This window comes from Schistocerca cancellata, chromosome 5, assembly GCF_023864275.1.
Source record: "Schistocerca cancellata isolate TAMUIC-IGC-003103 chromosome 5, iqSchCanc2.1, whole genome shotgun sequence".
Taxonomy (NCBI): domain Eukaryota; kingdom Metazoa; phylum Arthropoda; class Insecta; order Orthoptera; family Acrididae; genus Schistocerca; species Schistocerca cancellata.
The window spans coordinates 764719165-764735144 of record NC_064630.1 but is presented as its reverse complement, the minus strand read 5'-3'; the positions used below and the strand labels follow the sequence as shown (position 1 = coordinate 764735144).

Genomic DNA, 15980 nt, shown 5'->3' with positions numbered 1-15980 from the left:
TATTCTAAAAGAATTTAGTGTTAAACACACTGCTAGCTCCGGCACCTCGCAAGTGTACACACAGGGGAAACAACAGCGGCGGTACTACTGATTCCTAAGGGACACCTTATCTTCTGTCTCCCCCCTGCTACTTCGAGATTTGCTTCATCACGCGCTATAGGTGGCCTGTAATACTTGAGTTTCCTCATAGAACACGGATTTCTAATGAGAGCGTTAAGAAAACAAAGTCTGAGCGGCTTACGAAAGCGAGCGGCCGAGCAGCGTGCGACAGCGGACGGTCACGCACGCGTGATAGCTGAACCGTGCTCGCCCGCTGTCTCCTGTCGACATAAGGCAGTGGCTAGCGCCGCGCGCGCCCACTGTCCCTGCAAACACCATGAGGGCGTGCATCCTCCTCGTTCTCGGTGAGTTCAAACGTACAGCAGCGCCTCGGCCCTCTTCCCTCACTCCGACAGTCTGTCCTGCTTTATATTTTGCACGGTACAGAAGGAATCCCTCAATGAACGTGACTAATGCACCGATGAGTCATCTTGATAGATGACTATCTTCATGAAATTGAGCAATACAAGTTATGAATTGGTAATTACTATTAAAAACAGTCTTGATCACGATTTATTTAACAAGATGACCGGTTTCGACCACTACTGTGGTCATCTTCAGACCATTGAGTAGGAACCTCTTTCTATTGGATTCTCCAACAGAAAGAGGTTCCTACTCAATGGTCTGAAGATGACCACAGTAGATTAGGGAATTCTGCTATGGGATAATGAGAGCTCAGCAGAGAGCGACTGATCCCGTCTTTTCTAACGTGGTCCTGTGTTGGGTGTTCACTGTCTGAGTTCTCACTACTGTAGCAGCAAGAGTAGGAACCTCTTTCTGTTGGAGAATCCAATAGAAAGAGGTTCCTACTCAATGGTCTGAAGATGACCACAGTAGTGGTCGAAACCGGTCACCTTGTTAAATAAATCGTGATCAAGACTGTTTTTAATAGTAATTATTTACAAGACATTGATCACTGCTGTTCCCATAATGCATTCAAAAGTAATTATGAATTGGTGCCAAAGCATTTAAATGACTCTTACCTATGCTCTACAGGGTGAAAACTATTTAAACCGACAAACTCTGGGAGGTAGTAGGGGATATCACAACAAATATTTTTCCCTAATGTAATTTTTTCCTATGAGGATTATTTAAACCGGTGGAGGCTGTAATACGCTCTTCAGTTGTTAGAGGCCGTATTACGATCTTTAGTTGTTAGAGGGCGTATTACCCTCTTCAGTTGTAGGCAACTGCTGTCCACCAGTGTAGTAGTGCATTGTCTCTGTTTACTAATGGAGCGATACACCTGGAGTGAGTACACTGATGCGGTTGGTGCGTATTACGTAGCGCACCACAACGGACGAGCCGCACAGCTGATTAATCAACAACAAGTGCGGTTCTTCGTTAATGTGTGAGTCGGTGTGGTTGGGGACTGTTTAATTGGGCCGTATCTGCTACCTAGGCCATTAAATGGCAGGCACTTTTACAATTTTCTCGGCAGAGCATTTCCAGACTTGCTGGAAGACGTCCCGCTCCCTACAACACAACGCATGTTGTTCCAACATGAAGGGGCGCCAGCACATTTCAGTCATCGTGTGCGTCGAGTCCTAGACCGACGGTTCCCAAAACGTGGATTGGCAGAGGTGTCCTGTACCATGAACTGCTGGATCCACAGATATGTCCCATCTGGACTTTTTTGTGTGGGGAGATGAGCAACCTTGTTTACGCAACTCCTGTTGCATCAGAAGAGGATCTGGTAGCCGGGATAGTAGCAGCAGCAGGAACAATTCAAGATACTCCTGGGGTTTTTGCCAGTGTCAGACAGAACATGATCCGACGGTGTAAACTTTGTTTACATGTCAATGGAGGCATTTTTGAAAATCTACTATAATTCAAATTGGGTTGTGTTAATGTGTTGTCTCTTGGTCATAAAAAAATGGAAAAGTGTTTGTTGGTTTAATTAATTTGCCGCCAGAGAAATCTTCCTCTACCGGTTTAAATACTCCTCATAGGTAAAAATGACATTAGGGAAAAATATTTGTTTTGATGTCCATTACAACCTCCCAGAGTTTGTCGCTTTAAATACTTTTCACCCTGTATAGTCCATACATCAGCCATCTACGAGGGAGAGACAATAAATAAGTCGTAAACTGGGACAGAGACATCAGAGCCACGTGTACGAGCCTTTCCAGCATACTACCCTTGTGAACATAAACACTTACCCCACCGACAAGGCGTTAAAAGCCTGTGTATAGGCTACCTTCCAGGCAACATGTGCTGCCACCTTCTAGATACGTACAGGCACGAAATTTAAAACGATATGCGGTACTCTGGCGTTTGCGACTTATTTGTTAACTCACCCTCGTACATCTCCAGGTGTCGGGCAGATATGTAGAAGCATCAAAACACATTTCCAGTTACTAAAAGGTGTATTCCACTGGCACTCAAAACAGCTTCCAGTCATCTCGGAATGGATAAACATGGTGGTCCATTGATAGTGACCGGGCCAGATATCTCACGAAATAAGCATCAAACGAAAAAACTACAAAGAACGAAACTGCTCTAGCTTGAAGGCGGAAAACAGATGGCGCTATGGTTGGCCCAATAGATGGCGCTACCATAGTTCAAACGGATATCAACTGCGTTTTTTTAAAATATGAACCTTCATTTTTTATTACATATTCGTGTAGTACGTAAAGAAATATGTATGTTTCAGTTAGACCACTTTTTTCGCTTTGTGACAGATGGCGCGATAATAGTCACAAAGTATAAGTACGTCGTATCACATAACATTCCGCCAGTGCGGACGGTATTTGCTTCGTGATACATTACCCGTGTTAAAATGGACCGTTTACCAACTGCGGAAAAGGTCGATATCGTGTTGATGTATGGCTATTGTGATCAAAATGACCTACGGGCGTGTGCTATGTATGGTGCTCGGTATCCTGGACGACATCATCCAAGTGTCCGGACCGTTCGCCGGATGGTTACGTTATTTAAGGAAACAGGAAGTGTTCAGCCACATGTGAAACGTCAACCACGTCCTGCAACAAATGATGATGCCCAAGTACGTGTTTTAGCTGCTGTCACGGCTAATCCGCACATCAGTACCAGACAAATTGCGCGAGAATAGGGAATCTCAAAAACCTCGGTGTTGAGAATGCTACATCAACATCGATTGCACCAGTACCATATTCCTATGCACCAGGAATTACATGGCGACGACTTTAAACGTCGTGTGCATGGATAACTGGCCCCCATTTTATCGATGGCAGTCTAAATGGTGCAATGTATTCTGATTTCCTACGTAATGTTCTACCGATGTTACTACAAGATGTTTCACTACACGACAGAATGGCGATGTACTTCCAACATGATGGATGTCTGGCACATAGCTCGCGTGCGGTTGAAGCGGTATTGAATAGCATATTTCATGACAGGTGAATTGGTCGTCGAAGCACCATACCATGGCCCGCGCGTTCGCCGGATGTGACGTCCCCGGATTTCTTTCTGTGGGGAAAGTTGAAGGATATTTGCTATCGTGATCCACCGACAACGCCTGACAACATGCGTCAGCGCATTCTCAATGCATGTGCGAACATTACGGAAGGCGAACTGCTCGCTGTTGAGAGGAATGTCGTTACACGTATTGCCAAATGCAATGAGGTTGACGGAGATCATTTTGAGCATTTATTGCATTAATGTGGTATTTACAGGTAATCACGCTGTAACTGCATGCGTTCTCAGAAATGATAAGTTCACAAGGGTACATGTATCACATTGGAACAACCGAAATAAAATGTTCAAACCTACCTACGTTCTGTATTTTAATTTAAAAAACCTACCTGTTACCAACTGTTCGTCTAAAATTGTGAGCCATATGTTTGTGACTATTACAGCGCCATCTATCACAAAGCGAAAAAAGTGGTTCAACTAAAACATTCATATTTATTTCCGTACTATACGAATATGTATAAAAAAATGGGGTTTACTATTTAAAAAAAAACCAGTTGATATCCGTTTGACCTAAGGCAGCGCCATCTAGCGGGCCAACCATAGCGTCATCTGGTTTCCCCCTTCAAGGTAGACAAGTTTCGTTCTTTGTAGTTTCTTCGTTTGACGCTTATTTCGTGAGATATTTGGCCCGGTCGCGATCAATGGGGGACACTGTATACAGGTACAGTATTCATGGGTATCTTGTACCATCGCTCCTACAAAATTGTCCCAAGTTCAGGTAACGATGATGTAAGTGGACAGCAATGACCAACCCTTCTCCCCAAAGTAGATCATGAAGATCAATAATATTGACATCTGGTGTATGTGGTGGCCAGGGGAGCTGCAAAAATTCATCATCTTGCTCACATCTGTGTGAACAGAGGTTCTAACATCTTGCAACACAGAGGCACTATTGGCGAACAAACATCGTACCATCAAATTGACCTTACCAGCCAAACCGGTCACAAAATCCTTGTCAGTAACGCGATGTTACAGTGCAAGCATGACGCCCACGGAGCATCACGACTGGCTGTCCAAATCCTCACCAAATGGCCGCCATATTTCACTTTTGGCGGCAAGCAGTCTGAATCGTAGACTTTGGACGACGTATGGCAAACGGAAACTTGGCTAGAATTTGGAAACAGTGTGAAACGAGACTCATCCGACAAAATTAATGTCTTCCATTGCTTATAGTCAGTGTTCAGAAGGGATAGATTAAATACAGTTGGTGGTGGAGTATTTATTGCTGTCAGAGGTAGTTTGCCTTGTAGTGAAATTGAAGTAGATAGTTCCTGTTAAATAGTATGGATAGAGGTTGTACCTGACAATCGAACTAAACTATTAATTGGATCGTTTTACCGACCTCCCGACTCAGAAGATATAGTTGCTGAACAGTGAAAAGAAAACTTGAGTCTCATTTCAAATAAGTACCCTGCTCATACAGTTATAGTCGGTGCTGACTTTAATCTACCGTCGATATGCTGGAAAAATTATACGTTTAAAGCCAACGGCAGGCATAAAACGTCATCCGAAATTGTACTAAATGCTTTCTCAGAAAATTATTTTGAACAATTAGTTCATGAGCCCACTCGAAGCGTAAATGGTTGCGAAAGCATACTTGATCTATTAGCAATAAATAATCCTGGACAAATAGAGAGTAACGTGATTAATACAGGGATTAGCGACCACAAGGCAGTTGCTGCTAGACTGAATACGGTAACACCTACAAACATCAAAAAGAAACGCAAAGTATATCTATTTAAAAAAGCTGATAAAAATGCTCTTAACGCCTTTTTAACAGACAATCTTCACTCCTTCCGATCTGATCATGTTAGTGTAGAAAAGTTCTGGAACGTTTTCAAAGAGATAGTATCGACAGCAATTCAGAGATATATACCACATAAGTTAATAAATGATGGTACTGATCCCTCATGGTGCACAGAAAGGGTCAGATCGTTGTTGCAAAAGCAACGAAAAAAGCTTGCCAAATTTAAAAGAACGCAAAATCGGCAAATTTGGCCAAGTTTTACAGAAGTTCGAAATATGGCGCGTACTTCAATGCGAGATGCTTTTAATAATTTCCACAACGAAATTCTGTCTCGAAATCTGGCAGAAAACCCAAAGAGATTCTGGTCATACATAAAGCAGACCAGTGGCAAGACGCAATCAATACCTTCACTGCGCGATAACAACGGTTATGTCACGGATGACAGTGCCACTAAAGCAGATGTAATAACATGGTTTTCCGAAACTCCTCCACCAAAGAAGACGAAGTAAATATTCTTGAATTCCAATCAAGAACAACTGTCAAGACGAGAAAATAGAAGTAGATATTCTCGGAGTAACGAAGCAGCTTAAATCACTTTATTCACCAGATTGTATACCAGTCAGGTTGCTCTCAGAGTATGCTGATAAAATAGGTCCATATTTAGCAATTATATACAACCATTCGCTCACAGGATGATCCGTACCTAAAGACTGGAAAATTGCTCAAGTCACACCAATACCAAAAAAGGGAAGTAGGAGTAATCCGCTGAATTACAGGCATATATCAGTAACGTCGATTTGCAGTAGGGTTTTGGACCATATACTGTATTCGAACATAATGAAGTACCTCGAAGGAAACGATTTATTGACACATAGTCAGCACGGTTTCAGAAAATATCGTTCTGTGAAACAACTAGCTCTTTATACCGACGAAGTAATAAATGCTATCGACAGGGGATGTCAAATTGATCCTATATTTTTAGATTTCCGGAAGGCTTTCGACACCGTTCCTCACAAGCGTTTTCTAACCAAACTGCGTGCCTACGGAGTATCGCCTCAGTTGTGCGACTGGATTCGTGATTTCCTGTCAGAAAGGCCACAGTTGGTAGTAATAGACGGAAAGTCATCGAGTAAAACAGAAGTAATATCCGGCGTTCCCCAAGGAAGTGTTATAGGCACTCTATTGTTCCTGATCTATATTAACGACATAGGAGACAATCTGAGTAGCCGTCTTAGATTGTTTGCAAATGATGCTGTCATTTACCGTCTTGTAAAGTCATCAGATCAAAACGACTTGCAAAATTATTTAGATACGATATCTGCATGATGCGAAAAGTGGCAATTGACCCTGAATATGGAAAAGTGTGAAGTTATTCACATGAGTAATAAAAGAAATCAGCTAAATTTCGATTACGCGATAAGTCACATAAATCTGAAGGCTGTAAATTCAACTAAATACTTAGGGATTACAATTACAAATAACCTAAATTGGAACGATCACATAGATAATATTGTAGGAAGAGCAAACCAAAGACTGCGATTCATTGGCAGAACACTTAGAAGATGTAACAGGTCTACTAAAGAGACTACTTACACCACGCTTGTCCGCGCTATTCTGGAGTATTGCTGTGCGGTGTGGGATCCGCATCAGGTGGGACTGACGTATGACATCGAAAAAGTACAAAGAAGGGCAGCTCGTTTTGTATTATCGCGAAATAGGGAAGATAGTGCCACGGACATGATAAGTGAACTGGAGTGGCAATCATTAAAACAAAGGCGTTTTTCGTTGCGACGGGATCTTCTCATGAAATTTCAATCACCAGTTTTCTCCTCCAATTGCGAAAACATTCTGTTGGTACCCAACTACATAGGGAGAAATGATCATCACGATAAAGTAAGAGAAATCAGGGCTCGCACAGAAAAATTTAAGTGCTGGTTTTTCCCGTGTGCCATTCGTGAGTGGAACGGTAGAGAGACAGCTTGAAGGTGGTTCATTGAAGCTTCTGCCAGGCACTTTATTGTGAATAGCAGAGTAATCACGTAGATGTAGATAGTCCAGGTTTTACGGCTTCGGCATTACGTTTTCCTGTTCAAATGGTTCAAATGGCTCTGAGCAAAAAAATGGTTCAAATGGCTCTGAGCACTATGGGACTCAACATCTTAGGTCATAAGTCCCCTAGAACTTAGAACTACTTAAACCTAACTAACGTAAGGACATCACACACACCCATGCCCGAGGCAGGATTCGAACCTGCGACTGTAGCAGTCCCGTGGTTCCGGACTGCAGCGCCAGAACCGCTAGACCACCGCGGCTCTGAGCACTAGGGGACTTAACTTCTGAGGTCATCAGTCCCCTAAAACGTAGAACTACTAAAGCCTAACTAACTTAAGGACATCACACACATCCATGCCCGAGGCAGGATTCTAACCTGCGACCGTAGCAGTTGCGCGGTCCCACACTGTAGCGCCTAGAACCGCTCGGCCATTTTCCTGTTACGTGGCTGTTGTGTGGTTTTGGCGTTCCAGCTCGCTCTGCAGTTCCCAACTTATGGAGCTCGTTTCGTTTTGTCTTGGTAGTGATAGTGTTGTGGAGTGACTTTTGCAGCTGACGTTCTCTTATTATTCGTCACGGTCCTCTTCAATGACTGTTTGTCACGATCACACTTTTGGTCACGTTGTGACTTAGCGGACAATGTTTTACTGCTTTCACTGTACACAGAATAAATCTTCGATGCGGTGTCTCTTGAAACAGCCAGCACTTTGGCTACTTTGGTTACAAAAGCACCTACTATACGAGCACCAAGAGTACGTCCAACTTCGCATTCACTGAGTTTCGACACAAAGTCCTCGCAACTACACAGAACGCTGTTCTGACCACGATTGGCACTTCCAGCAAATCGAGGGCACTGCACGTTTGCCGTTCGTGGTCAAGTACAACAGTGCAACGTGCTAACTCGGTTAGAACCTGCGTTTATATTCGAGCATGCATTGCTCTCTGTGTTTCCGTATTTCTGTTCAACCCCCGTATCTACAACCGTACTATGCAAAACGCTGTGAAGCGCTCGGCAAAAGATACTTTCCACTGTACTATTTATTAGGTGTTCTTCCCCTTCCATTCGCATACGGAGTGTGGATGAGATTTTTATTACTAAACATCTGAAATGATCACCCGGTCACGCCGGCCGGAGTGGCCGAGCGGTTCTATGCGCTACAGTGTGGAACCGCGCGACCGCTACGGTCGCAGGTTCGAATCCTGCCTCGGGCATGGATGTGTGTGATGTCCTTAGGTTAGTTAGGTTTAAGTAGTTCTAAGTTCTAGGGGACTGATGACCTGAGAAGTTAAGTCCCATAGTGCTCAGAGCCATTTGAACCGTTTGATCACCCAGTGACAGCTGCAGACTGCCTATCTAACGACTTCCAGGGGCAACAAAAACTAGTTTTTCAGTGTTTCATACAATTACTGTCCATACCCGCCAGGTTAGCCGAGAGCGCTAATGCGCTGCTTCCTGGACTCGGGTAGGCGCGCCGGCCACGGATCGAATCCGCCCGCCAGATTAACGACGAGGGCCGGTGTTCTGGCCAGCCTCGATGTGGTTTTTAGGCGGTTTTCACATCCCTCTAGGTGGATACCGGGCTGGTCCCCACTTCCCGCCTCAGTTACACGACTCACAGATATTTGAAACACATCCGCCCTTTTCCATGATTTACACTAGATGCAGACAGATGGGGTACTCTGATTCCATCCCAAATCCGAATTAACCACAATGCGGGACGAAGGCGCAAGCGATAGATAGATAGAATAGATACAATTACTGTCCATAGCTCGTAGTCTCTGGATAGCATCGATGCCGCTGGATCGAGAGGTCCCAAGTTAGATTCCCGGCCAGATCGGAGATTTCTTCGCTGTCCTAATTGTTTCAGCTGCTCTTCATCATAAAGACGCGCGAGTCACCTATGTGGCATCAAATACAAAAGGTTTACACAAGCCGGCTGAACATCTCTACACAGGGTCTCCCGGCCAATAACGTCATACAATTATCATTATTATTATCACTAACTGAAAACCCGGCGTTGCCCAGGTATTTAGTTATAGCTATGTCCAAAATTTCCCATGCTTGGAATTTATTTTTGATTTATAGAGCTCCTTTGTACGCAACATTCTAAGTTGTATGGCTGTAGACATGAACGAAGAGCTTGTTTGCTCCGCTAGCATGGGAGAGAGTCATGGAGACTGGCCTTGTTTGTAGTCAGGGCTTAACATAAGCTCAACAGGAACTTTTACACTTTGAAAGCGAAATTGTAAGTTGTTAGGAATAAGCGGGATTCAGGGTATAAAAGCATGCCCGCCCCTGCACCGCTTCCCGTCAAAATTTCCACTCCCAATATGTTACGTTGGATGGAATTAACTTCAAGCCTCTTTGAGTCAATGATTCTGAGGAACGAGATAATACGAGGGTTGTCCTGAAAGTAAGTTCCGATCGGTCGCGAAATGGAAACCGCTGGTAAAATCTGGTAAAGCTTTGCACCGGCAGTGTCTCTAGTACGCCCGTCTATCGTGTCGAGTCGCTCTTTTCAGTTTTGAGAGAACAGTGAGCATGTAGAGATGCATAGGGAATTGCGTCTCCCTCCAAGTATGAGGGCCTGGTTAGAGATTTCGCCTGTGTCAAGCAGCCCACATAACACAACTGTCGAGCAGTTCATTCTTCATGACACTTCTCGGCCGCACGCTGCAGGGGCAATGAAGACGCTCCTACAGCGTTTCCGATGAGAAGTGTTTGATCACCCACAATACAGTCCGTAACTGGCTCCCCCTGAGTTTCATCTCTTCTCACAAGAACCGCTGGCTATGAAGACACAATTTTTCCACAGACAGCGAGCTGCAGACCAGTGCAGATAACTGGCCGAAAGCACAGGCGGCTGCTTTCTACGACGAGGATATTGGAAAGTTGATACAACACTACGACAAAACTCGAAATTGGAGTGGCGACTATGTAGAGAAGTAGGTGGAAAGTGTACCTAACTGTTGCAAATAAAACATTTCTGGTTTTCACTGTGGTTTCCATTTCGCGACCGATCGGAACTTGCAGGGTGTTTCAAAAATGACCGGTATATTTGAAATGGCAATAAAAACTAAACGAGCAGCGATAGAAATACACCGTTTGTTGCAATATGCTTGGGACAACAGTACATTTTCAGGCGGACAAACTTTCTAAATTACAGTAGTCACAATTTTCAACAACACATGGCGCTGCAAGTGATGTGAAAGATATAGAAAACAACGCAGTCTGTGGGTGCGCCATTCTGTACGTCGTCTTTCTGCTGTAGGCGTGTGCTGTTCACAACGTGCAAGTGTGCTGTAGACAACATGGTTTATTCCTTAGAACAGAGGATTTTTCTGGTGTTGGAATTCCACCGCCTAGAACACAGTGTTGTTGCAACAAGACGAAGTTTTCAACGGAGGTTTAATGTAACCAAAGGACTGAAAAGCGATACAATAAAGGATCTGTTTGAAAAATTTCAACGGACTGGGAACGTGACGGATGAACGTGCTGGAAAGGTAGGGCGACCGCGTACGGCAACCACAGAGGGCAACGCGCAGCTAGTGCAGCAGGTGATCCGACAGCGGCCTCGGGTTTCCGTTCGCCGTGTTGCAGCTGCGGTCCAAATGACGCCAACGTCCACGTATCGTCTCATGCGCCAGAGTTTACTCCTCTATCCGTACAAAACTCAAACGCGGCAACCCCTCAGCGCCGCTACCATTGCTGCACGAGAGACATTCGCTAACGATATAGTGCACAGGATTGATGACGGCGATATGCATGTGGGCAGCATTTTGTTTACTGACGAAGCTTATTTTTACCTGGACGGCTTCGTCAATAAACAGAACTGGCGCATACGGGGAACCGAAAAGCCCCATGTTGCAGTCCCATCGTCCCTGCATCCTCAAAAAGTACTGGTCTGGGCCGCCATTTCTTCCAAAGGAATCATTGGCCCATTTTTCAGATCCGAAACGATTACTGCATTACGCTATCTGGACATTCTTCGTGAATTTGTGGCGGTACAAACTACCTTAGACGACACTGCGAACACCTCGTGGTTTATGCAAGATGGTGCCCGGCCACATCGCACGGCCGACGTTTTTAATTTCCTGAATGAATATTTCGATGATCGTGTGATTGCTTTGGGCTATCCGAAACATACAGGAGGCGGCGTGGATTGGCCTCCCTATTCGCCAGACATGAACCCCTGTGACTTATTTCTGTGGGGACACTTGAAAGACCAGGTGTACCGCCAGAATCCAGAAACAATTGAACAGCTGAAGCAGTACATCTCATCTGCATGTGAAGCCATTCCGCCAGACACGTTGTCAAAGGTTTCGGGTAATTTCATTCAGAGACTACGCGATATTATTGCTACGCATGGTGGATATGTGGAAAATATCGTACTATAGAGTTTCCCAGACCGCAGCGCCATCTGTTGTTGAAAATTGTAACTACTGTAATTTCGAAAGTTTGTCTGCCTGAAAATGTACTGTTGTCCCAAGCATATTGCAACAAACGGTGTATTTCTATCGCTGCTCGTTTAGTTTTTATTGCCGTTTCAAATATACCGGTCATTTTTGAAACACGCTGTACTTTCTGGACAACCCTCGTATACGACACTTTCGATGAGAGTTACGTTGCGCTACTTTCGGACGGAGTTTCCAGAGAGTTAAAGCCTGATGTTCTCAAGTTTCGCCAAGTCTCACATCACGATCTTCACTGAATTCGTGACGCAGCACAGTCCTCAGTCTTTTAGCCGTTCTGGTGTACACAGACAAGACTCGACGGTCGTCTAAGCATTTTTATTCATAATCAAAACGAAATAAAAATGTAATGAGTAGGCACCCAAATCACAAAGCCAACTTAATGAATTCGTTTTTAACTAGCAACGTATTGGAAGGGGAAAAGCAATGTCGTTATGTTTTTAACGGAGAAAGAGGAATTAGTAAATCCTGGCCAAGTAAGTTCGCTATTGGTTTGTATTCGTAAAGATAAGATTGTGGCGCTTAATTCTGGGATTAGCCGAGCGATCTGGGGCGCTGCAGTCGTGGACTGTGCGGCTGGTCCCAGCGGGGGTTTGAGTCCTCCCTCGGGCATGGGTGTGTGTGTTTGTCCTTAGGATAATTTAGGTTAAGTAGTGTGTAAGCTTAGGGACTCATGACCTTAGCAGTTAAGTCCCATGAGTTTTTTTTTTTTTTTTAAATTCTGTCACTGACGTAAACTTGCGAAGATAAACCTGTCACAGCGTTAAAAAACACATGTATTGGTTCTTTGGCGTACTACGCCATGTTGATTGAACATCTGATCTATTAAACTGTCGTGAGGTTACTTATTAAGCACTGCCAGACTGCGGCAGAAATCGTTATGGCTTCGACTTAACTACACAGTGAGGGTTCATCATACATAGCGGATCACCTAGACTTTTCTGAATTCTGTGTGGTGAGAAAATATGTTTGCATCTAGGTGCCTTTGATCACTGACTTTCCAGAAATTGCAAGGGAACGTGGAGCATGAGACGGTATAAGGTTAACACTGGATGAAATGTATCATAAAATATTGTTTCTTTAGGGTCCCTTACACACTCACACACACACACACACACACACACACACACATACACACACAGAGGAAATATTAATGAAATTTCTTATAGGCACATCGCGAAAGGATTAGGTCACAACTTCTGGTAACTATCGACGAATGAATAATTCTGTATCGTGCCTTGAATGATGATTCACACATCCGGAAATTACAGTAAATTACTACACAGTATATTAATACAAAAAATCCCTTTGATCACCTGAGTCACAAAGGAAGGATAGGAGTCGAAGACCATTACGCCCGACAAAAATGCTCCACCCCAAAACTTGAAATTAAAATATATATATATATAACAGCTATTTCACGTCTTTGGGGTGTTTACTCTTAGATTTGGCTGCATTCGAATTACAACTACGTCTACGAACTATTTAAAGATGGACAGCACGAGGGACCATGGCGGACCGACAGCTGCCAATGTGGTCAAGGTAATACCTGTCTATCAGAGACCTGTATCTGATAAACTAGTGGCAAGATGAACTCATGACAGGACACAAAATGTAAATGAAAGTTTGCACAGTGTCATTTTTCCAGACGTCCTAAAGGGAATAAAAGACCGTCTGTGTCTTGTAGATGTTGTTTCTCAGTTCAGTATGGCATGTTTGAAGACTGAAGAAAGCAAGAGTCCCAGCACTCCTTTTCACCCTCCCGGAAGAAGATCTGCTTAACTACAGATCAACAATGGAACGAGCAGTCCTCAAGATTCTGCCTGAGTGGAAAAATTCAAGAAAAAGACAACCCAGGTCTTGAAATTACAAGAAGAAGAACCCTTACAGGAGCCGGAAGGGAAAACGTATGGTACTGTTGAATCTTAGTGGGTATGCGTCTTTTACTTATGCCAGAAATTACTATGCCGCCAATAACCCATAGTCGAAGATAGCTGGACTAAATTCAACATTTCTACTTATGACTCCGCGCGCTTTATTCTCGGAACAACGAAACCAGGACGATGAAGGATCAGCAAAGACATATGGCTTTGGAACGAGGATGTTAAGGATGCCGTACGCAAGAAGAAAAAATTATACCATGAGTTTCTTGTAGACAAAACACTATCGCATTGGAATGCCTAGAAATAAGCCCATAGAGAGGCAACGAAGGTTATTGCAGTCACAAAAGCAGACAAGTATTCACATCTCTACACGAAACTAGTCACACGCGAACGAGAACGTGACCTTTATCGACTAGTCAAGTCAAAATCGGGAAAGAAGAATACATTCAAGAAAGAAGAAGACATTCAACACTTTTATGTCGTCTACGACGAAACAGGTCTGCTGTTTGTCGACCGGAAGAAAGCAAGGGAACTCTGGCGGACCTACTTTGAGAGAATTTTGACCTATAAATTCGCCTATCCACCAATATCAACCATGTCAGCTGTTGAAGGATCAGTCAAGGAAATTAATGATACCGAAGACGAGGCTGTTCTCAAGGAGATGAAGAGAGGGAAAGCCACTGGCGCCAGTGACCTCGCAGCAGTGGAATGTGGTAGGTTGGCTAACAGATCTCTTCAACCAGATCATCGAAGAAGGTAGAATACGAACAGATTCGCAGGGGAGCATCACTGTACCGATCATCAAAAAGAAAGGAATCCCTGCTTACTGTTCTAATTACCGCCCGATCAGATTACTGAGCCACACAATAAAGATTCTTGAACGAGTTATTGACAAAAGGATTCGCGATGTAGCTCAAATCACAAGAAACCGAGCCGGATTTGTGAAAAATTGTGGCAAAACAGATACAATCCACTCTGCGGGGCTGCTTGCTGAAAAACACAGCGAAAAGGAGAAGCCACTGCATCTTGCTTTTCTACATCTCGAAAAGGCTTGTGATCCGGTATCACATGCCCTTATCCAGTTAGCGCTTCGGGACCACGGCATTCCGGAGTACCTCATTAACTGGATACGACTTCTGTATGTAGAGCAGAGGAACTATGTCCAAGCGGCCTCAGGAGCGTCAGATGACTTCCACATCACAGTGGGTCCACCAAGTCTTGGCCTTACCACCACTGCTGTTCATTCTTGTGGTAGTCTCTGTTACATGAGACCTTTCATGGACACTTCTCTATGCTGATGACGTTGTGTTGGCTGCAGAGAAAAGGTTCGATCACCAGCACCAAACAGAAGAGTGGAACGATCGACTCTCGGTATATAGCCTGCGTGTCAGCAGAAAGAAAACTGAGCACATGACATTAGATCAACGAGAAGTTGGAGCTATCAACGTCGACGGGGAACACTCGTCGAGAGTATTAAAGTATAGTGTAAAGTATCTACCAACTCTAGCGATTGCCAGCTTACAGCCGATGTCAACGCAGGATGAAGTGGCGAAAGGCAACCGGCGTCACCTGCGATCGTCGGATTAAGGATCGTGTGAAGTCAGGAATCTATACCGGACTGTCACCCGTCCTGTTGCTCTCTACTGCACCGAAGGTTGGCGCCGGCCAGAGTGGCCGAGCTGTTCTAGGCGCTTCAGTCTGGAACCGCGCGACCGGTACGGTAGCAGGTTCGAATCCTGCCTCGGTCATGGATGTGTGTGATGTCCTTAGGTTAGTTAGGTTTAAGTAGTTCTAAGTTCTAGGGGACTGATGACCTCAGAAGTTAAGTCCCATAGTGCTCAGAGCCATCTGAATCATTTTTTGAGGATTGGCCGGCTACAAAAGAGGTGGAACGACAGATGGCGGGAGGGGGTAATGGAGACTAAGATCCTTAGACAGAAAGTTGGCATCACTCGACTGGATCAGGTTCCGAACGACTCTCTCAGGAAACGTTCCTGGGGTGCACCGATCCATAAGAAAATACAAGAAAGCTGTCTGCGATTTTTTGAATATGTGCTTCACGCGGAAGACGATACCATCGCAAAGGCAGCACACGCAGTGAAAGTAATGGGAAAGAAACTCAAGGGACTTCCTAGGTAGCCTTGGGACGACAGTCTGCACAGTGACCATAAGGTTTTAAGTCATCATCGTAAGTACCATTTTTTTATCCCACATATTAATCAGTCTCAATGAAATTTATGCAGGAAGTAGGCTCCAGATATTTGCATACC

General features: G+C 44.3%; 1 protein-coding gene across 1 annotated transcript in view; it reads left to right on the top strand.

Annotated features, from left to right (window-relative positions):
* Window positions 1-204: 204 nt before the first annotated feature.
* The window catches only part of LOC126188794 (uncharacterized), a 108878-nt gene continuing 93102 nt past the window's right edge, over window positions 205-15980 (top strand). Inside the window, exon 1 of the mRNA XM_049930408.1 lies at window positions 205-404. Within this exon, the coding sequence (XP_049786365.1) occupies window positions 205-404 (200 nt within the window). The remainder of the gene's footprint in view (window positions 405-15980) is intronic.